At 40.9% G+C, this 23,751-nt stretch overlaps 1 protein-coding gene across 1 annotated transcript in view; it reads left to right on the top strand.

The window, feature by feature from the left end:
* Positions 1-23,478, top strand: part of LOC126456604 (uncharacterized) — a 148,825-nt gene extending 125,347 nt beyond the window's left edge. Inside the window, exons 6-8 of the mRNA XM_050092348.1 lie at positions 2,769-3,006; positions 5,520-5,707; positions 23,125-23,478. Coding sequence (XP_049948305.1) covers positions 2,769-3,006; positions 5,520-5,707; positions 23,125-23,478 — 780 coding nt within the window. The remainder of the gene's footprint in view (positions 1-2,768; positions 3,007-5,519; positions 5,708-23,124) is intronic.
* Positions 23,479-23,751: the final 273 nt, after the last annotated feature.

Here is a 23,751-nt window from a genome sequence, read left to right as displayed (position 1 = left end):
ATAACGTAATATATGAGCTTTTCTATTTGGGGAGCAAAATAACTGATGATGTTCGAAATAGAGAGGACATAAAATGTAGACTGGCAATGGCAAGGAAATCGTTTCTGAAGAAGAGAAATTTGTTAACATAGGGTTTCTGAAAGTATTTGTGTGGAGTGTAGCATATATGGAAGTGAAACATGGACGATAAATAATTTAGACAAGAACAGAATAGAAGCTTTCGCAACGTGGTGCTGCAGAAGCATGCTTAAGATTATTTGGTAAGACCACATAACTAATGAGGAGGTATTGAACAGAATTGGGGAAAAGATAAATTTGTGGCACAACTTGACTAGAAGAAGGAGTCAGTTGGTAGAACATGTTCTGTGGCATCAAGGGATCACCAATTTAGTGTTGGAGCGCAGCGTGGAGGGTAAAAATCGTAGAGGGAGACCAAGAGATGATTACACTAAGCTGATTCAGAGGAATGTAGGTCGCAATAGGTACTGGGAGATGAAGAAGCTTGCACAGGATAGAGTAGTATGGAGAGCTGCATCAAAACCAGTCTCTGGACTGAAGACCACAACAACAGCATCGTGGTTATTAGTAACATAACGATTACGCATTGGTGTTTGATTCATGCGCCGCAGGTCACTATTCATTGAGGTGAAAATATGTCACAAATGTCTTTAACTGGTCAAGAAATTATTTTCAACTGACACAATTATGGCCGACAATCTTCGTGGGGAAGATTTCGAAACATATTTTTCTGAAACCAACATGTTTTTACGTTTCTACAGTTGTTCGGATGACATTTTCTGTGTATCGTTGAAAGCCTAGGTTTACTTCATAAGGAATTCGATCAGTTGCTGCAACACACACAAAATATTGGTTCATTTTACTATAACTCTTTAATATAGAAGTATAATACTTAACTTAAAAGCAGTCCGTTTCCACTTAACGGACAACAGATTTTTATCACTGTTGTCCAGTACAAGAATACTGATTGTACTTGAATAGTACGAAGGGTCGACTCAGTGCGAAGTATATTTAACTTTAAAATTTGGTACCCAATTCTGACTAATAATGCAAGCGCTGCTGGATCTGAGCTATTTTCATGCAGCAGTAATCGAAGATTGCGCTCTAACGTAAGTTGTCTTCCGTTAGCGGTGGCGTATGGAACCTCGTGAGGGAGTGTTTTCAACAACGACTCTCATTCGTGACTGCGTCTGGTAGCGACTGTCTTTAGCTTGTGGTGCTGTCGTGAGGTATCAACCAGAACCTGAGCCTTCGCTCTTCGGACGACTCCACAACACATTTGTCACGTGACAGCGTGGGAGGGGGGGGGGCGGGACACTTTCTTCGGGTACACATTCTACCATTGAGGAGTAAGTGACGGAACCCTTCCATACCACGATTTCTGGTGAGACAAAATGGTGATGGTACGCTGGGACACGTCTGTGTACAGAACATCTAGATATACTCTTCCATCGCTTTCTTCTATTGTGGCATGCTTTGTTTGAGGTACACAGCACTTTGCTCTACGTCTGCTGACAGGTTACTCTCAGGGATAGAGTCTAGAATGTAAGGGATAGAGTGTAATGACAGATTTTACCAGGTTAGGTTGCAAAGTGACAACCTCAGTTGCAGTTACTTTCTACTTATTTACGTCCAGAGACCTGCGGTATTTTGGAAATTAGACATGTTACCTGAACTTCTATAAATTATCTATTTATGGTACAATACTGGCGATCGTTATCATTATGTCACCACAATCAAGATTCGTATTGGAGACGAAATCACAAGTAACATTTCAAGAGAATAGGTACCAAAGCGTTCTGTATTACAGCAATAGAAATTCCCATATGCGAGAGAACCATAAAGTAAAAGCATAACGCGAATAATTGCTATGAGAGTATCACTAGTGTCTTATATTTTATGCGAACTGGTTCGTGTCAATCCGCCACCGTAGTGAAGGCCGCCCCTGGTAGCTGAGTGGTCAGTGAGACAGAATGTCATACCTAACGGCCAGGGTTCGATTCCCGGCTGGGTCGGAGATTTTCTCCGCTCAGGGACTGGGTGTTGTGTTGTCCTTATCATCATCATTTCATCCCCATCGACACGCAAGTCGCCGAAGTGGCGTCAACTCCAAAGACTTGCACCAGGCGACCGTTCTACCCGACGGGAGGCCCTAGCCACACGGCATTTCCACACCGTAGTGAAGACTACGTATTCTGGACGAATTAATTGATAACTATATCAATATAAAACTGCCAAAGTGTTTGCGTACAACATCAACAAAAGAAATATCACGATCCCACAAAAGCAGAAAATCAAAACTCGAAGTTAAATAGTTAGTACGTGCATATGTGTATTTCCATCTGAAAAGTAACTGCTTTTCACTGAAAATTTAGTGTAATCCCGCTCTAGCATGTAGTATGTTAAGATTCCCGTTACTTTAAACAATAAAATCGGTACGGAAACATATTGTTAAGCCGTTCTTAATAGCAACCAGATGCTCCGATGTTTTAACTTCGCATCATCATTTTTGTCATCAAGAAAAGCCTTTCGTAAATTTTCACCCAAACATCACAATTCTGGCCCAGAAAGCCACTGGAGAGTAGCTGCCAAGAGATAGTTTAGTGACTAAGCAACAATGAGAACCGCCCTCATGAGGTTAAATTTAAACAGGGAATCCGTCTGGGAAAAAGGAAAGTTCCTTCCTGGTTAGCAATTCATGAGGGCACTGATACATCCCTGTCATTAATTAATGTATGAGTTTTCGACAGCTAAATCGAAGCGCCACTCCTCGCAGGTACGAACCCCCCATCAACACGGTGCGGGACCTGCGCGACAGCGGACTGAACTGGGCTGCGACGCACATAGCGTGGCTGAATCCTCTGAGAGGCACCGACGAGCAGGTGATCATAGACCTGTGCGAGCGGTTCAGAGCGCTCAAGGAGGAAGACATGAAGGCCCGCTCTTCCACCCGCGACCTGGCGCTCGGCATAGAACGGTTGCCGGCAGGTGGGTTCTTCAAGCGCGCGCAGTCTGGGTCAGGGCTCAATCTCTGACGAAAGTAAGTAGACAAAGAAACATGTGAAATACAAACAATCCTGCTAGAACAACATCCGTATCTGAGCCAACAATAATAATTTTTACACGCAGTAGTACATTCGATAAAAACAAAAAGGAAGTTCGATGTAACATTATAGAAAACAACGGTGGGCTAGGTGGTGTAAAACCTAAGTTAATGTCAAAGCGACTGAAGAGGATACTACGGGCGACTGCCTGGATAAAGAAATATGCAGTGAACACCAGAACACTTAACACTGTGTGTGCTGTGACCTCGAGTGCCGTGTACAGGACGCGGTGTACCACCAGCGAGTGCAGAGTATTGAGTGGCGTACACGGAGGAGGAAACAAACTGGTGACCCAGAGTGCAAGAGTACTGCCATCTGTTGACGGGAAGAACAACGAGGGACCAACTAACCCAGCCGTCCACAATTTTCAGTCAGTGATTTATATTCAAAAAGAAAAAAGAATTACAAGAAAGTTGCATGAAAAGCGTTAAGAGCAGATTGTGAGTGTTAAAGTAACATACGGAACAGGAGCACTACAGAACTGTAGTAAAGCTAGTACGAAGCCGGCAACTTAAAATTTATGTATGAATCGTAAAACACAATGAAAATTTTTTCTCTTTCCATGAGTGGCACGCAAGTTTCTAATTTAGTGGGGATATTTATGGCGACTTGGAATAACGTGCCACAGTCATGAGATAAAATAACACACATAGGTACCACTCCTATAAAAACATCTCACTACCCAACGAAATTGATGGTAACAAAACCTTAAAGTCCACACTTTCGAAAATTCCTATACCAATTAATTTCTAGCAGCAATAGCACTAAAGGTACACATTAAAAGTAGGATCAATACAAAAACTGCTTAACTAAACGACGGTGATTCAACAAGAATTACGGGAGATAAGACGAGAGAAAAAATTTCACATAATGAATGTCAGGTAAATGGTCAGGTGACGACACAGACAATGTCTCACTATAATGCGCCATAGTCGTAGGATAAAAAGTTAAACATACGCAAATTTCTAGTAAAAGAAGACTTTACAGCTATTTAAAATATAAACTGTGCTGAACCCTGCATTCCTCACTTTAGGAAACAGGCACAAGCCTTATAGTGGCTAAGCCTTGTTAAGGGCCACAAAAGCAATGGCGAAAACATCGACCAAGTTCAGAGATATAGATGTACAATAATGTAAGAAATTGAGGCTGGTTACTGCTTCAAAAAAGGAAAGTTATTCAGAAGGGCTGCGCGCTTAAGCGAAGTTCACATATTTCTTTACCCAGGCAGTCGCTTTTCCATTGACAGGTTTTACCGCACCTACCCTGATCGCTGTTTTCTAAAATGTTATGTGGAACTTCTTTTTGTTTTCTGATATGAACTACTGCGTGTTAAAACAATTATTAGCTTCGGTCTCTTGTTTATTTTCAGTATCACACCTGATTATGGGCATGAAAGAGCCCGAAAGCGGTCATGCTTTAAGTATTGAAAAATAAAATGTACCTTACAACTAAAGCAGTATGTTATAACTCTATATGTGAAGTAGGTGATTCACTGTATTGCCTCAAGCATTCGTCGCAGTAAGTTGCTTGTGATGCAATGGCGCTCTTAGAAATAAGTGTAACTGAATTATCAATTCTAAAAATATCTTGTCAACGTGGGATACGTGCAGTCTGCTTAACTTAATGAAGCAAAGATTATAAAATTATTTCACTAAACTGTGATTAAGTAAAGTCGTCTTGATAACGTGTTGGACAATATAAAATATTCCTGATGAGCTGTGGCACAATTTACCGTTAAAACTAACCATCAAAAGGTTCATAGTTTCTTTATGTCGGCACAACTAAGCAACAACATCACAGATCAATTTTACGTAAGGGAATCAACATAAATGCAAGTTTAATACTCCGCCACTGTTTGTTGAAAGGACGTCGTAGGATACTACGTTTCCTTTTATGACCTCCTTGTAACGCTTGTTTTAGTCATCAATCTTACGTTGTCAGTCTGAATTTCTGAAGAAAACGACACATTCATCACAAGGGACTCGATGTGACGCGTATCACATATTCTTTAACGTTCTGTAGTTAATGCATAATCATGCAAGATCACTTTAAGAATTTACCAAAGGTTTTAATGTAGTATCTCGGGATAGGAATTCGCAGGGTTAAAATCAGCTAGACTGTTAATTTTGTCGTCCGATGTAGAATATGGAATTGCCATACTGTTTGTTCCAATTTATCGTATGCAGTGGTACTGTTAGAAAAAAGTGAATTAAATCTATTAAAGGCACACACACACACACACACACACACACACACACACTGTTAAACCTGGTTCTTAGAGCATCTAGACAGCAATTTGTTCCAGCAAGATACAGTATGACGGTTTAAATTAGATAAGAACTAAAATTTCTTTTGACGTGTTGCTCATTCTGTTATGAAACGTACGCTTTGTTTCAGGATATTTTGCTGTTGGCGACTACATAGAAGAAGAAGCCGCCAGCAAGTGGCTGCGGCCAATGCAAGAGGACATCTACTGGGAGATGAATAACATTATGGTGCGCAAGGGCTGGCCGCACCTTCAGCATCTGGACGACCTCATCGACCGGCTAATCGACTCTGGCCTCATACTGGCCTGGGAGGGTCAGGTTAGTACTTTCAATAAACCCAATATTATTTTTGTATATTATTGCGGTACGTTTGCAGGTCAATGTTTACATCAGAAAATCGTACAGCAGTGCTCGATGTCACTTTATGCAAGTCTTTCAACCCATCTTTAAAAGCATGAACTGGGTAGTTCTCCCAACCACAGTAACATGCAGCACATTCCCACATCAATGTCCCATTCGGATAAGATTTAGTTTCGTCCACTCGCGACGAGATTCATCAAACTATGAACTTTCATAGTTGGTTTCTAATCTGGTGCGGGTTGCGGGATGGAAGTTCATTGCAGCATACTTTAGGTTGAAACGTCCCCTTTGAACAATTCTACACGACTGTGCTTAAACTGACATAAAATATTTTTAGCGCAACGCAATCTGACTATCAAAGATCCCTGCAAAAGAATGGCCCTGACTAACATTAAACTGTACCTTTCACAAATCACTTACCTCACAAAAATCTTCGCTGCTCAAGCTACTGCAATACAGCAAGCGCCACTACTGCCAGCTAAATAAAAGATTCAAACTATGGAAGGCACTAACTACTGATACGGATAGTTAGCAAATGAAAGATATTAATAGAGAACAAACAATGTATTTACCTTAATATCATCACAAGTCATAATATATATATCAGTTCATGACAAATTACAAATCTCCGCCATCTCTCTCCCCACATCCACCACTGCTGGCGGCTCACCTCCAACTGCGCAACGCTACGCGCTGTTCACATCCAGCTGCCGCTGCCCAACACTACAATGGCAGACAACAATGCAAACTAGCCACAGACTGCACACAGCACAGCCAGTGATTTTCATATTGAGCGCTACGTAACGTTGCCAATAAGAAAACATAAACAGCCTACTTACATAGAGAAAACATAAACAGCCTACTTACATAGCCCCCATGCTCCCCACAAAAAATTTTACAAAATATTTTTTGGGCAGTGGCCAATAATGATTTGATAAAATTTTTCATAATTACAATAACAAACATGTCAAATGCACACACTTATTGATACAATGTTGGTCAAAAGTTAAAATTTTCTCACAGTCCATAAAGACAGTCCTAATCGTACATAACAGTAGAATAGCAGTGTTTTTTCTCAAAGTCTGAGCAGTAAAAGAAAATGCACATGGAAGTAGTGGATTTCCATGCAGTCTTGAAGAAGTAGTGTTGTCCTTCCAATGGAAAGACAGTGCTGACTCTTGATATGCATACAGGTAATGGGCCACAACAGAGCAAACCCACAGCAGAGTCAGTCGAAATTTTGAAGAGTATTGGTAGGTAGGTCATCACAGAGCAGACCCACTGTAGTCCTGGTAGAGATTACGGTATTGGTGGGCCACCAGAGGTGCAGACCCACTGCAGTCCTTGTAGAAATAATGGTATTGGTGGGTCATCAAAGATGCAGACCCACTGTAGTCCTTGTAGAAATTACGGGTTTGGTGAGCCATCAGAGGTGCAGACCCACTGCAGTCCTTGTAGAGATAACCAACAGCCATCTGTTGTGACTGTGCAGGTGCACAATCACCATTGAAGTTTCTTGCGGATAATATAGCAAGTCCATAACCACCACTTGTGCACTCACAAAGTTTTTGGAATTGTCTTTAGAACCAGCAATGCTGTTATCCAGTCCCTTGCTGAATTATTAACACACGTGCAAACACTAACAGTCCCAACTTCTCACATATTGTCCATATACTATGACCAACAGAAACGTGTGCAGTGAAATGTAACTAACAAGTTAAAAATATCATGAACTGGTGACAATTACAATTTTATAACATAAGAATACAATAAAGGTACAAAATACATCATTAAAAACTTAACAATATAGATAACATTTGTAGTACAGGCTTTACAAAAGAATAGAAATAGACATATACGTCAGTGTTACAGGAATTATGACATGAGTACATACATAGAAGATCAGAATAACTTGCGAAACATCAACTTCACACATGAGCATTTAAACAGAATGAATAATGTCTAACATCTTTACAAAGTAAATAACATATTATTAATGCCAAGTCTTTCAATAAACGGTTTTACATGTGAAATGTGGTGTAAACCTTTACTCTTCCTAGTACGCAGAGTTTCAACTTCAACGCAATTATCATGTGGTATACGTCGGATTCTGTAAGGTCCATTGTAAACTAGAAAGAATTTGTGACTCAAGTGTTTCTTCTTATGTGACAATGAATGAGCTTTAATGAGAACCTTCTGACCAATATACAATTTCTTTGCATTTGCTTTACCGTGTAGTTTTCTCCTTTTGTCTGCTGCAGATTTTATATTTTTAAGAGCCAAATCAATTATGTCTTTGTGTCGAAGTTTACGTGTATTTGGGAAAGGTACAAGCTCTCTGATTCTGTTCGGTGGTTCTTCATTCTTTAGTACAAGAGTGGGTGGTAAAGCAGTGGAATCATGAGGCATTTCATTCAGCACATTTTGAAATAAGTGTAAATATCTGTCCCAATGCTGATGCTTTCTGTGACAATAAAGTCTGCAAAGCTTATTGATTTCTTTCATAATCCGTTCAGACGGATTACAATGTGGTGAGTACAATGAAATAAAAACAGGTTTGATTTTATGGTTGCGAAGCATGCGTGACCAAACAGCAGATCTGAATTGTGGTCCGTTATCTGAAATGACTTTAGCAACGTGGCCAACTTCACGTAAGAAATTTTTAACAAAGGCGTTGGATACAGATCGTCCAGTGGCTTTACGTAACGGAGTGAAAGAAACAAATTTTGAAGTAAGTTCAACAGCGACTAGAACGTACGAAAATCCATTGGATGTTCTGACAAGGGGTCCCAAGAGATCAACAGCAGCAAATTCTTTTAATTTAGAAGGAATGATAGGAAACAGCGGAGCACGATGTGAGATAGTAGATGGTTTCGCCTTTTGACAAAGTTTACAAATAGACAAGACTCTTCGAATTCGCTTTTCCATATTGTTAAAATAACAAGTCGTTCGAAGAATATGATAACATTTTCGTGGGCCAAAATGTGCGTAACTGAAATGAATGTACCAAATGAGCTTATTAACAAAATCGTCAGGAATGCAAAGTACCCATAGCTTGTCATCAACAGTGCAGCGTTTGAACAGTATGTTGTTTCTAACCAGATAATAATGCCGAATCTGAGTGTGTGTCTTTTCATGCCATTTATTTTTGATGTCTTTCCAAATCGGATCTTTATCTTGTTCATGAGCAATGTCTTTTAAAGATGTGGTGATGAAGTTTTCAAAGGCGACTTTCTGAATGTAAAGAATACTGAAATTTTTCTCGAGGTTGCCTTCTTTGTTACTTTTCACAAGCCCAGCCGGTGCGCGTGACAGTGCGTCCGCAACAATGTTCTCCTTGCCGGGAATGTAGACTATTGTGAAGCGGAATTCTTGCAGAAACAATGCCCAACGTTTTAACCTGTCATGATTTAATTTTGAAGACATAAGAAATTGTAATGCACGATGATCACTGTATACTTTTACGTGCTTACCAGAAAGAAAGAAACGGAATTTGTTAAATGCCCAAACGATAGCTAAAGCTTCTAATTCAGTAACGGAATAATTTTTTTCAGATTTTGTTAGCACTCGGGTAGCAAAAGCAATGGTTTTCTGAACGGTAGTGTCATTTTCTATGGCTTCTTGAAATAAATGGGCACCAAGACCGACTTTAGAAGAATCTGTGCTAAGGCAGAAATCTTGTGACAGATCTGGATGAGCTAGTATTGGCGCATTAAGTAGCGATTCTTTCAAAGAATTGAATTCCAACTGTGCTTGTTCGTCCCAGTTCCAAATAGTATTTTTTCCAGTGAGAGAACAAAGTTTTGGTGTAACAAGAATTTGCATATTCAGAAAACGACGGTAAAAATTTACGAGACCTAGAAAACTGCGGACTTGTCTTTTTGTGGATGGAACTGGAATGGCTCTGATTGCTTCTAACTTTTCAGGATCCGGCTGAATGCCTTCAGAAGAAATAATATGTCCCAAAAACTTCACCTTTGTCCTACCGAATTCAGACTTTTCCAAGTTAACTGTAATTCCAGATTCTACAAAAATACGTAACAAACTGTTGAGGATGCGATTATGTAGTTCCCATGAAGCTTCTGCTATTAGAATATCGTCCACATATAAGGTGATGTGACGTTTTAAGAACTCAGGTAATATCGAATTTAGCCCGCGAATGAATGCTGCTGAAGAAATGTTCAAACCGAAGGGAAGTTTTCGAAACTGATAACAAACGCCGAAACAAAGGAAAGCTGTGTATTTTCTACATTCTGGATGAAGTTCGATCTGATAAAAGCTGGATCTGAGATCAATGGAAGACAACACTTTTACACCATTAAAATTTTGAAGAAGTTCTTCCATCGTCTGCGGCCTGTCTGTTTCAGGAATAATGATAGTATTGATTTGTCTCGAATCTAAGACAAGCCTGATCGATCCATTTTTCTTCTCAACAACATGTAACGGATTGTTGTATGAGCTTACTGCAGGCTCAATAATGCTCTCGTGAAGCATAGATTGTATTTCTGTTCTAACACGGTCCCTATAATGCGCCGGAATTACGTATGGTCTAACACAAAATTTAGTATGCTCACGAACACGAAATTGGTATTGAAATCCCTTGATTGTTCCTGTTTTGTGAGTAAAAACTGTGGAATGTTCTTGTAAAATCTCAAAAAGGTCCAGCCTATCAGTGTCATTACAATTCTCAATTGTTTGAATTTTATTCTGAATTAACTTATTAGTGTCAAATGCGCCGTCGATATCATCCCTGTCAATACTTGCAGAGTGATTGTTAGTGTCTAGTTCCGTAGAAAAGTCCGAACTGTTGTCTAACAGAAGGTAAAGCCGATTAATTTCCTCGTCATGGTTTGAGAGCCAATCTTCAAATTTCAAAGCTATTGACTTACCTTCTTTCTCTAAACCTATTTCAGCATCGTGAAAGTTTAAGATTGCTTTGCATTCATTCAAAAAGTCTACTCCCAATATAATTTCCGTCGACAATAATGGAACAATGAGAAAGTTCATAGAGAAGCTGTGGCTTTGACAAAAGAATTCTAAATTGGTTTGTTGGCGCACATCTACACTTTTTCCAAAGATTGCACCTTGTAATTTAATCTTACGTAACGGAAGTGTGGGGCAATCGTTCGATTTGTTGCATTTGCTAAAGGCTGTTTCACTGATTACTGAAATGGGACTGCCAGAGTCAAGTACTGCCGTAAATTTTACGTCATTTACTGTAATGTGAATCACAGGATATGCAATGTTGTTATGTTTTACGTCGTGTTCTTGGAGTAAGATGTCCCTAATGTCTTCCATTTTTACGTAATTACTAGCTACGGCAGCTGCGTCGTTAGTTTCATACGTGCGTTTTGTGGCTGCCTGCGGTATGAGTCATTGCCTATTGTCTCTTTGTTGGCGCGCGTCGTTATTGGGATTTGGAGACCTAACTTCTACAAATTCACCGTGACGAGAGGGCCCTGCCCTGTTTAAATCCCGCCAGTTCTGATGCAATTCAGGTCTGTCGTTACGATCACATCGTCTGTCGTCATGTCGGTAGTTCCTGTAGTTCCTTTCTTGTCGGTTAAGTGGTGGAGAATTTCTCCCTGAATCGTAACTGCGCGTTGGACCGTTGCGTCTAAAGTTATTCTGTCTCCCTTGATAATAATTATTTTGGTTCCCAAATTGTCTGTTTCTCTGATTGTCTCTGTGATAGTCACTACCGCGGAGAGGTGATCTTTCCCTGTAATTATTACTACTCTGCCAACGGTTGAAATACGGGTGGTGTCTATTTCGCTCAAGATTTGTGTTGTGAGAATAGCCTTGTCGCGTCCAGTTATTATTTCTTTCATCGCGGAATTGCGACTGATGTGATCTGTAATTGTTGTGCTCCTGTGATCCGCGATTGTCAGTGTCACTTTCCAGTTCTTGTAACAGTCCCTGAAAAGCTTCAATGTCGTCTTTGCAACGTCCTGCCAAAATAATATGTCGTAAATGTTCAGGTAATTTGATTAAGCAAATGCGGATGAGTTCTGAGGGGCTGTATGGGTTTGACAGGTACTGATTCTTGTGCAACATGTCTTCAAAATATTTCACAAGACTGGAGAATTCAGATTGTTCGAAATGTTTCATCATTATGATGCCATGTTTTACGCGGTCTTGTGTGGCTTGAGACCAATATGCTGAGAGGAAGGCATGGTAAAATTCTCCTTCACTGTGGCAATCGTGAATTACCGATCGCATTCTTACAGCTGGTTCATTCTCCAAGTAGCCACACATAAATTCTAATCTGTGCTCCAATGACCAGTTGGGAGGAAAACAATGAGAGAATTGACGGAGCCATGCTTGTGGATGAATGTCGTTGCCAGAATTCTTAAATGTTTTGAATTTACGTGTAGTAATGAACAGCTTATAGTCAAAATCATCATGTCGTCGAGTCGCATATCGGTCATTGTTAGGTCGTGTCGGCCGTTCCATCTCAAAATTCGGTGCACATTGCCAATTTCTTTCATAACTTCCGAAATGCCCTGTGTTATTATTTTGTGGCTGTTCCGTATTTCTGTGTCCCTCCTCCCGTATTGGGGCGCGAGTATCCTCTGAAATACGTAATTCTTGTATTAACTGTGTCAGCTGATCTTGTACATCCCGGATTTCTCTTTGGTGTTGCGTATTAATCTGATTCTGATTTTGTTTGAATTTCCTAATTTGTTCACACTCTTCAGTGTCAGTGAAGGCTACAGGTCTTGTGTCATTCAGATCATCACCTACCTTTGTAGATAAGTTAGTGACCTGATCCGAAAGTTCGGCTACTTTCTCCGATAGTGAACACATTTCCTCAGTGTGTTTTTCTGAACCAAGTTTCAGAATGTCCATTTGTGTTGAAATCGAATCTACTGTGTCCTTTAAGTTTTCCTGAGTTATTGCAAGTTGCGTAACCGAATCGGTAGATGCAACTGAGTCAATTTTAGCCCACAAGGTCTCATGATTTTCATGAACAATGGCTTGCAATTCTTTTATGGCTGCTTCGTGATTCTGTAATGCATTTTCATGCCGCGAAAAAATAGGTTGAAAATGCTCACAAATTTGTGTTTTTACGTCATTACAGACTTTTTGACATTTCGATTCAATGTTATGTAACTCAGTAGTTAAATCTTCACGTGTTTGTTCAAGCGTGGTGTGAAGATTTTGTTCCATTGCGTCTAACTGTTGCTGTGTTTGTCTCTGGTGTTGTTCCATTGTGTCTAACTGTTGCTGTGTTTGTCTCTGGTGTTGCTCCATTGTGTCTAACTTTTGAAGATTTTGTTCCATTGTGTCTAACTTTTCAAGCTTTTGTCCCATTTGTTGCATTAACTGTAATAACAATGCACTGGTGTCTGAAACATGTTCCTCAGTGCTTTTCGGCAGTGAATTTGCACCGGCAACATTCACATTTTGACAAGCGGAAAATGTGTCTTGACTCATTTGAGAAAACGGTGAGGACGCAAAACCTGAATCTACAGTATTTGCAAAATTGTGTCCTGTCATTTCGGATTCCTGAGGCGAGCTGTTGCCGACCGATCGATCGATAATGCTTCCCTCTTCACTAATTGTTTCACTGTCCGTGCCATTGTTTGCCGCCCGCTCCATTTCCCTATGCACGATTACCAAATTACTACTTTGAACATCAGTTAATTCATTACTCGGTGGCGCTAACACACTGCTTTCATTTTCACTGTCATTTCTCAGTTTACTTTGGAGCCTAGTGTTACGTTTTTCACACGCCATTATTGTCACAGTATTTCACACGACAACACAGAAAAACACAATTTGAAGATCAAAAATAAGAGAACACATTGACATAGCACTGAAAATAATATCTAGTTAATTGCAAGCGCAGCTGCGAAATACTTAGTGCAAATCTACATGCATGCCACAACTGTTTTACTATACAACAATGAAAGACTGCAACTACAAAGGAAATTCTCTCTATAATTACGCGCTAGCAATAAACAAAATCTACACTAATTACACAAACTACAAGAAAAAAATCAGAAGATTCCAGTGAGGTATCCTAGGCTAAGGGTCGACATATGAAACGTCCCCTTTGAACAATTCTACACGACTGTGCTTAAACTGACATAAAATATTTTTAGCGCAACGCAATCTGACTATCAAAGATCCCTGCAAAAGAATGGCCCTGACTAACATTAAACTATACCTTTCACAAATCACTTACCTCACAAAAATCTTCGCTGCTCAAGCTACTGCAATACAGCAAGCGCCACTACTGCCAGCTAAATAAAAGATTCAAACTATGGAAGGCACTAACTACTGATAGGGATAGTTAGCAAATGAAAGATATTAATAGAGAACAAACAATGTATTTACCTTAATATCATCACAAGTCATAATATATATATCAGTTCATGACAAATTACAAATCTCCGCCATCTCTCTCCCCACATCCACCACTGCTGGCGGCTCACCTCCAACTGCGCAACGCTACGCGCTGTTCACATCCAGCTGCCGCTGCCCAACACTACAATGGCAGACAACAATGCAAACTAGCCACAGACTGCACACAGCACAGCCAGTGATTTTCATATTGAGCGCTACGTAACGTTGCCAATAAGAAAACATAAACAGCCTACTTACATAGAGAAAACATAAACAGCCTACTTACAAGGTGACATCTGAAACGTCTGTGTCCCGAAGATCGACCCAAGGTGAGTTGTGTGACTTCAGCCGTGTTACTGTTAGATTGTAGAAAGCACCATATGTAACATATAGGACTCTGTCTTTTTAAGAATTTACACGATGGCCGCTTTCTTCTGAGAACTGGAGGAATGGGTACTGCATTCAACATGGAACAGGAGGACAACTCCCTGGCAGTGTCAGTAATGGTCTTCGTGGCCTCATTCAGGCGTGTATATATTTTAATTACGTGGGCGGTGTTTTCTCGTGCAAGTGCCACAATATGCAGCAGAGGAATACACAAGTGGAGCTGCAGCTCTGCGTAGCGTATCTTCATTTGCCCCCCCCCCCCCCCCCCCGCCCAACCATCACCCCGTCCCATTCGTTTCCGGCTACTTCGTGGAGGCGATTTACCCTTGAGCTATGCACCTCTCACAAATGTGTGGATTCCCATTTAAATGATAATGTCCAATCGAGAGTGACACCTGCATAGTAGGGTAGTCGTCATGTGAAATTCTGACTCAATGAAATAACACATTTAACTTGCTGAGAACTTCTTTATTATGTGAACAGTATGCTGTGATCTCTACTTGGGTTCTGCTCCTTCCTTCATCTGAAAAAGTACTGTTTCCTTATAGTAAGATGCTCTACCAAGATATCCTCACAATGCTTTGTATATACTTCCACTGTTAGAGGCAATCTCTTGCAACCAAAAGAGTATTTCGTTTTCCATGGTGATTATACTTCAGTTTGTGGAAATAGATGACACTTTCTGGAATGCAGACTGTTTTAGCGTTCTCTGACGTACACTATGCAGTATTTCCCTGAAGGTTGTATTCTTTGTATCCCTCTACGTTAGAAACTTGCAGGTCTACGCTAAAATCGTGATGATGGTCTTTCGTTCTTCGGCCTGCTCTGCAACCGTGGATAACGCAAGCCGGTCGCTAAACGAATTCCTGAAAGCATTCACTTCACTAAGATATCAGTTTAGAACTATGGTAGGGTACATATTTGAATCAAACGTACTAAAAATCGATTAAAAAGAAATAACTACTAAGTTGCATCGTAATTACGTCTGTATGCAGTCGAAAACCTGTGATGTGTTTACTGACAAAATGAAGATCTTCCGAAGAAGGGGAGTTCTTGGGTAAAAGTTCCTCTAATTGGTTCCCTATGTCACTTCTTGTCTACTCTCAGCTAATACTATAAAAGAGGGGTTATTGTTTTCATCATTCTTCCAAGCAGTTTGATGTGGCCTGTCATGATCTGATCTCTTGCGCCGTTCTGTGCATCTCAGAGTAGCACCTAACTTATCGTTCTTCAGTCTGAACCGATTCAGTGGTTAACACAATGGAATTGTAGTCTAGTGGATGACGGTTCTAATGACTGAATCCAGTAAGATCGAAAGTAATAATAAATAAGAAAATTTTAAAACAGGCATCCACTTCAATCATCTACGATATGATATTAGTTTTAACTATGTCCAAGATAGTGAGAACAAGGTTAATAAATATCAATTGGTACAACTGGAAGACCTGTGTGAAGAAAAATAGAAAAAAGACAATTACAATTATATAAAGTTATGGGTTTATCTCCTCTTGTAAATGGTTCCATCTCGGTAACTAAAATAAAAAAAATTACCTGTACAAGCAGTAGTAATTAAGTTTTTCAGATATGTAAGAGGCTCTCATAAAATGAATAAAATAAGGAATGAAACAATAATTGAGAAGAAGGTTAACAAATATCAATAGGAACAACTGGAAATCCTGCGTGAAGAAAAATTAGAAAAAAACACAATTAAAATTTTATAAAATTATGAGTTTATCTCCTCTTGTAAACGGTTCCATCTCATAGACGGAAACGAAAATAGAAAAATAACCTGTACAAGCAGCAGTAATGAAGTTCTTCATATATGTAAGACGCCCAAATTAAATGAATAAAATAAGGAATGAAACAATAAAATTAGTCTTTTCGGGTTTGCTGCCGGATCCTAAAATCAACTTGACTCGATATTTCGGCGATCCAACTGTTCGCCATCTTCAGGAAATGCTGCTTCTGCTGATGAGTCCCGCTGAGAACTGACGCAAGATTGCAATTCGACGTCCTATATAGGCCACCGTTCAGTACACGGCGCATGCGCCGCCCATCACGGTTTCTGACTTCCAAAACAGGGAGGTGGCGCCGCCCTTAGTGAAACACTGCTGGCAACGATATATCGCAATCAAGGCCGCACCGAAGAACGTTCAGTTTTGATGCGAGATAATACAGGATTCCACGTTTTGCTAAGAGGAAACCCATTGTCCCTGTTGATTAAATTATCAGCCAACCTAATTTCGATCGCCTCTTTATACACACTATTCCAAAAACCGGAAATGTTGGCAATTACAACAGTTTCCTCAAATTTCATTTTGTGTCTCTCATTCAGGCAGTGTTCTGCTACGGCCGATTTTTCCGGCTGTTGTAGCCTCGTGTGACGGCGATGTTCCACACACCTGTCATTCACTGTGCGAATAGAACGGCCAACGTAAGCTTTCCCACATTGACACGGGATTTTGTACACCCCGGGTTTCCTAAGTCCCAAATCATCCTTCACAGAGCCGAGCAGAGCCCTAATCTTAGAGGGTGGACGGAACGCACTGGTAATGTTAAAACTCCTTAAGATTCGTCCAATCTTAAACGATAAGCCTCCAGCATAAGGAAGAAAGGCCACAGATCTATGTTCCTCTTCGGACACCTCCGGAGACGGTCCAAATTCCATAGCCCGACGAATCTGTTTCTCGGTGTATCCATTTTCCTTAAAAACAGTCATCAAATGCTCAAGTTCTTGGGTTAAGCTGTCTGCGTCGGAAATGGCATATGCTCTCCGTACCAAAGTCCTAAGGACGCCACTACGTTGGTGTGGTGGATGACAACTCTTAGGGTGCAGATACAAATCTGTGTGTGTCGGCTTTCGGTGAACGCTGTGTCCCAAAGTTCCATCTGGTTTTTTTATAAACCATTACGTCTAAAAATGGAAGCATCCCGTCATTTTCAACCTCCATAGTAAATTTGATACGGGGATGAAGACAGTTGAAGTGGTCCAAAAACCTGTTAAGAGTATCACGTGCATGCGGCCATACGAAGAAGGTATCGTCCACGTATCTCCAGAAGTACGTTGGTTGCAAAGCTGAAGTCCTCAGTGCCATAGCCTCGAAGTCCTCCATAAATAAATTGGCGACTATGGGTGACAAAGGACTACCCATAGCCACTCCGTCATTCTGTTCAAAAATGTTACCGTTAAATAAAAAATACGTGGAGGTCAGCACATGACGACAAAGCTTCACCCGCTCTTCATCCAGTTTTTCACTAATCAAAGTAAGGGACTCTTCCAGAGGAACTCGTGTAAATAGGGATACCACATCGAAACTCACTAACAGATCTGAAGGACTCAACTTCAAAGATCCCAATCGTCGAATAAAATCCACCGAACTGGATATATGGTGTTCACATCTGCCAACAAATGGACTGAGAGCAGATGATAAATACTTTGCCAAGTTATAGGTCGGTGCACCCAAATTACTAACAATAGGGCGTAGAGGATCCCCTTCCTTATGCAACTTAGGCAGACCATACAAACTAGGCGGAACGGCAGCACCAGGATGAAGTTTCTTACGTAAATCATCTGACAACGAACTCTTTTTCAGCAGTGAAAGTGTCTTACGTTTGATCCTTTCTGTGGGGTCATTCCCTGTCTTGGAAGTCAGAAACCGTGATGGGCGGCGCATGCGCCGTGTACTGAACGGTGGCCTATATAGGACGTCGAATTGCAATCTTGCGTCAGTTCTCAGCGGGACTCATCAGCAGAAGCAGCATTTCCTGAAGATGGCGAACAGTTGGATCGCCGAAATATCGAGTCAAGTTGATTTTAGGATCCGGCAGCAAACCCGATAAGACTTTCAAGACTTATTACGCCGGGAAAGCCTACGTAGTCACATGAAGTACCTCTACGGGTAGGAGATGGTGAAGCTTGTACAGAAGTTAGATAAACTTCGGAGGAAGAAAGGAAAGCTGTTGAGTATACTCGCCTTCTTGCTGAGATGCCATGACGAAGGTATTATTCCTAATTTCGCCAGATTTATTCATTTTATTAACAGTAAGAGAGCTAATAGGATTAATGAACGTGCAAGCCAAGCACTTTTAAGAGAACGCATTCGTTTTACCCGCAGACAGCTGGATATTGTTTCCAAAGATTTATTTTGTTTACACTTGAACTTGTCATCGCAGTTTTCAAGGGATGTTTGGCAGTAGGTTGATGAATCCACGTGGGCGCTATCAGATTGGACACATAGGAGCGCCGTTACCAGACAATCCTCGAAATTTGAACGGCTTCTTTCTCGTTCTACAGCATCAGAAGTGGATAAACGTCGGCGTACTGTGATTAATCTCTCTAACAAGGCGTTGGATGGGCCCACAGTGTCGATATTGGAGAAAGGTTTAAATTTTTCGCCCTCTCCCAAGAGACTTCCTATCACAGAGTTCATTTGCTCTGTAGAACAAGCAGTACACAGCCTACCCGAGGATCAAGCAGAGGAAATAAGGCAAGAAGTGTCGCACACATTACGTCGGGCTCGACCACCGCGGGATAACATCTCTTCCGCAGAGAGAGCAGCCATTCGTTCCCTTAAGAATGATGACGAAGTAGTAGTTTTACCAGCTTACAAGGGGAATGCCACGGTTGTAATGACAGGGGATGATTATGTACTAAAAATGGATTCTCAACGACCCGGCGTACAGAAGACTATCTAATGACCCCACAGAAAGGATCAAACGTAAGACACTTTCAATGCTGAAAAAGAGTTCGTTGTCAGATGATTTACGTAAGAAACTTCATCCTGGTGCTGCCCTTCCCATCTAGGTTGTATGGTCTGCCTAAGTTGCATAAGGAAGGGGTTCCTCTACGCCCTATTGTTAGTAATTTGGGTGCACCGACCTATAACTTGGCAAAGTATTTATCATCTGCTCTCAGTCCATTTGTTGGCAAATGTGAACACCATATATCCAATTCGGTGGATTTTATTCGACGATTGGGATCTTTGAAGTTGAGTCCTTCAGATCTGTTAGTGAGTTTCGATGTGGTATCCCTATTTACACGAGTTCCTCTGGAAGAGTCCCTTACTTTGATTAGTGAAAAACTGGATGAAGAGCGGGTGAAGCTTTGTCGTCATGTGCTGACCTCCACGTATTTTTTATTTAACGGTAACATTTTTGAACAGAATGACGGAGTGGCTATGGGTAGTCCTTTGTCACCCATAGTCGCCAATTTATTTATGGAGGACTTCGAGGCTATGGCACTGAGGACTTCAGCTTTGCAACCAACGTGCTTCTGGAGATACGTGGACGATACCTTCTTCGTATGGCCGCATGGACGTGATGCTCTTAACAGGTTTTTGGACCTCTTCAGCTGTCTTCATCCCCGTATCAAATTTACTATGGAGGTTGAAAATGACGGGATGCTTCCATTTTTAGACGTAATGGTTTATAAAAAAACCAGATGGAACTTTGGGACACAGCGTTCACCGAAAGCCGACACACACAGATTTGTATCTGCACCCTAAGAGTTGTCATCCACCACACCAACGTAGTGGCGTCCTTAGGACTTTGGTACGGAGAGCATATGCCATTTCCGACGCAGACAGCTTAACCCAAGAACTTGAGCATTTGATGACTGTTTTTAAGGAAAATGGATACACCGAGAAACAGATTCGTCGGGCTATGGAATTTGGACCGTCTCCGGAGGTGTCCGAAGAGGAACATAGATCTGTGGCCTTTCTTCCTTATGCTGGAGGCTTATCGTTTAAGATTGGACGAATCTTAAGGAGTTTTAACTTTAACAGTGTGTTCCGTCCACCCTCTAAGATTAGGGCTCTGCTCGGCTCTGTGAAGGATGATTTGGGACTTAGGAAACCCGGGGTGTACAAAATCCCGTGTCAATGTGGGAAAGCTTACGTTGGCCGTTCTATTCGCACAGTGAATGACAGGTGTGTGGAACATCGCCGTCACCCGAGGCTACAACAGCCGGAAAAATCGGCCGTAGCAGAACACTGCCTGAATGAGAGACACAAAATGATATTTGAGGAAACTGTTGTAACTGCCAACATTTCCGGTTTTTGGAATAGTGTGTATAAAGAGGCGATCGAAATTAGGTTGGCTGATAATTTAATCAACAGGGACAATGGGTTTCCTCTTAGCAAAACGTGGAATCCTGTATTATCTCGCATCAAAACTGAACGTTCTTCGGTGCGGCCTTGATTGCGATATATCGTTGCCAGCAGTGTTTCACTAAGGGCGGCGCCACCTCCCTGTTTTGGAAGTCAGAAACCGTGATGGGCGGCGCATGCGCCGTGTACTGAACGGTGGCCTATATAGGACGTCGAATTGCAATCTTGCGTCAATTCTCAACAGGACTCATCAGCAGAAGCAGCATTTCCTGAAGATGGCGAACAGTTGGATCGCCGAAATATCGAGTCAAGTTGATTTTAGGATCCGGCAGCAAACCCGAAAAAACTTTCAAGACTTATTACGTCGGGAAAGCCTACGTAGTCACAATAAAATCAGATCTAAATATTTTTTCAGTTAGTGACAAGGTGGAAGAGAGCAGAATGAAATTGAAGGATCATGTTGACACAGTGATGGAAAACAAATTTAAAAAAAAAAAAAAAAGGTAATGAATTATTTGCTGATTGAAAAGAGAGAAGTAGTTAGTCGTCGTAAGACACTGATGAGTGTGTAATAGAGATCGGAATATCTAATCCTAGGAAGTAGTTGATGATTTTACTGTCACGTATTTTTACAAATGATTGTCTTTGACTCCACTCATCAGCATGCCAAGGATAACACAATGGCGTTAGTAAACACTATACTGTTTGACTTTCAGGTTGTCACGGCAAATTAAACCACTTTCTTGTCGCGGCGATAGTTTTGGCGATGTTTTTTCTAATCTTTGGTATCTTAATCTTTACAGAGGATTGCAGAGTTCATTCCATCTTTTGTCTGTCGATTTCTTGTGCAGCCCTTAATGGGCTATAGAAAGTGGCGATTTCAGCTCATAGCACCGACATGACTGCGCTGTACATACCCGGCCCCTATCCCCCACTCCCACATCTTAAGGTCAATAGCAAATTTGCACTTTACCCATCAAGGCTAGCTAAGACTGCATTGAGTTTTACATTTCTAAAGCGACAATGGTAGACTATGAAGAACACAATGACTGTAAATTGTACGTGTACACAAGTACACTTCATGTACTAGTCCAAATACGTAAAGAAATACCTGTTTTTGCACTCGACAAAAGAAAAAAAACGGTCAAATATCAAGGTAGACGCGGTTTTTGGTCCTTCTTAAACTACACGGCTCTCAAACTATATGGGGTGCAATCATGTGCGACATTCAAGCAAGTTGCCATTTCTACGCAAGTAAGTGCCAGATGAGGCACACTACAGTCAATTTGGTTGAGATCTAAGCTGTTAAAAGCTGGTTGTATCGACCTGTCTGACAGTTGTTTACTAAGTTTTGATACACCCGTATTAATAATAACGATATAAACGGACCTTCTTTGGATATACTAATGAAATAGCTAATTTTCAAGGTATAGCAATATTCTACCTGGAAAATGACATTGATAACATAACTATCAAACGTTTAAGATAAAATTACCTATGTGTAGCTCCTGTCAAATTTATTTCTTGGGGAATGCACATCTAATCAACTTTATCATTTAAAAAAAATTGAAGGAAATAGTCAGATTCTTTGGAAAATGGTTTGTCTAAAAGTAAGAAGTAAAATAAATTAAACATTTTATGCATGCCATTTGTTGTACATGATTTGGGTCATAATTTGAAGGCGAGTCAGCTATATCTCTAACATATTATATTTGTTATTTTTGTACAATTCACTTCAAGTAAACATTCAATTGACTTCTTGCTTTTTTTCTAATTTTCAAGTTTTGTTCAGAATACTTGATCTTATCGACATCTCATTTGCTTCCCTACTGTCTTCAGTCTTCACAATGTGTTTAAGTTTGCACTTGAATCACACTTACGTAAACTTTAACGCGCTAAGTAGCTTGCTCTTAAAACTTTTTGACATCTCATTTGTCTTCCTAGTATCTGCTGTTCTTGAAATGTTCAAAATTTTGTATTTGATTCGAAAGAAGTGATTTTAAAAATTTTTTGGCCGCAAAATAGATATACCTTCAAGCGATGAACTTTTTGACACATAATTTGCGTTTCTAACGTTTTCTGTTCTCTAAATGTCCTAAATTTAGTACTTGATTCGAAGGGGGCTCTTTTGATTCTTAAATATCATAGCAATACAACTTTTCAGGCGCGTAATAGGCCTTGAAGACATCAACCTTTTGACATTTTATTTACAATAACTGATCGTGAAATATTTCAGTTTCCGTCAAACGACTATTTAAGTTTTTTAATTACCTTGATTACTTTCAAGTTATACTAGACCTCACGCCGGTCAGTTTCATACACAGTTTGCTCATTTTCCAGCTATTCAGTTGAAAAACATGACAAAAATCGGTTGTGTAATTTATAGGCTGTCTAGCTTTCACACTGCTCAAACATTTGACGGGAATTGAAGTTTTAGTATCTTCCTCCCCCTTGGATGAATTTGTGCTGGCGTCTATGGAAGCAGAGTAAAGTATTTCCTTCGACCTCAAATCGTCGTGTTGGCAGGTGACGCGACGATGGCTGGCACCCCGAGTGCAGCTCGCGGTCCAAACGGCGTTCCGGCTGCCCTCGGCAGGGGCGGAGCCGGTCAAGCTGCGGCTGTCGCACGTGCAGGGCGAGTTCGCGCTGCTCGCCCTGGGCCTCTGCCTGTCGCTGCTCGCCCTCCTGGCCGAACTCGCCATCCACAGGTTCCTCAGCGGCGGGGGCACCGCTCTGCCCTTCAACGTCAACTTTCTAGCGGAGCCACCTCGGAAGGAAATGGCGATCACGAGGGTCTATGGACCGCAACTGGGAAAGGCCAAACGGTCTGGCCCTGTGGTTGGAGGTCTGAGAATGGCGGGCCGGAAGCGTCGTTCATAACAGTAGCGTGCTGTAGTAGTGAACAGTAGTACAACAAAAAATAAACACAGTAGTTAATGTCTGTCAAATATTAGTACAACTTATATCACTGTAACTTTACATGTAGAATTACGAGGGTTATGCAGACACTAACGCGCCGCATTTTTTTCTTCAAGAATTCTTTATTGACCATAATGTGAATTACACACACGACTGATGGTGTTTTATCTACACATCTTATTTTTTCACGTAATCTCCATCCCGTTCTATAGCTTTCATCCAGAACGAAACAAG

This window comes from Schistocerca serialis, chromosome 2, assembly GCF_023864345.2.
Source record: "Schistocerca serialis cubense isolate TAMUIC-IGC-003099 chromosome 2, iqSchSeri2.2, whole genome shotgun sequence".
Lineage (NCBI taxonomy): Eukaryota > Metazoa > Arthropoda > Insecta > Orthoptera > Acrididae > Schistocerca > Schistocerca serialis.
This window is presented reverse-complemented; position numbering and strand designations above follow the sequence as displayed.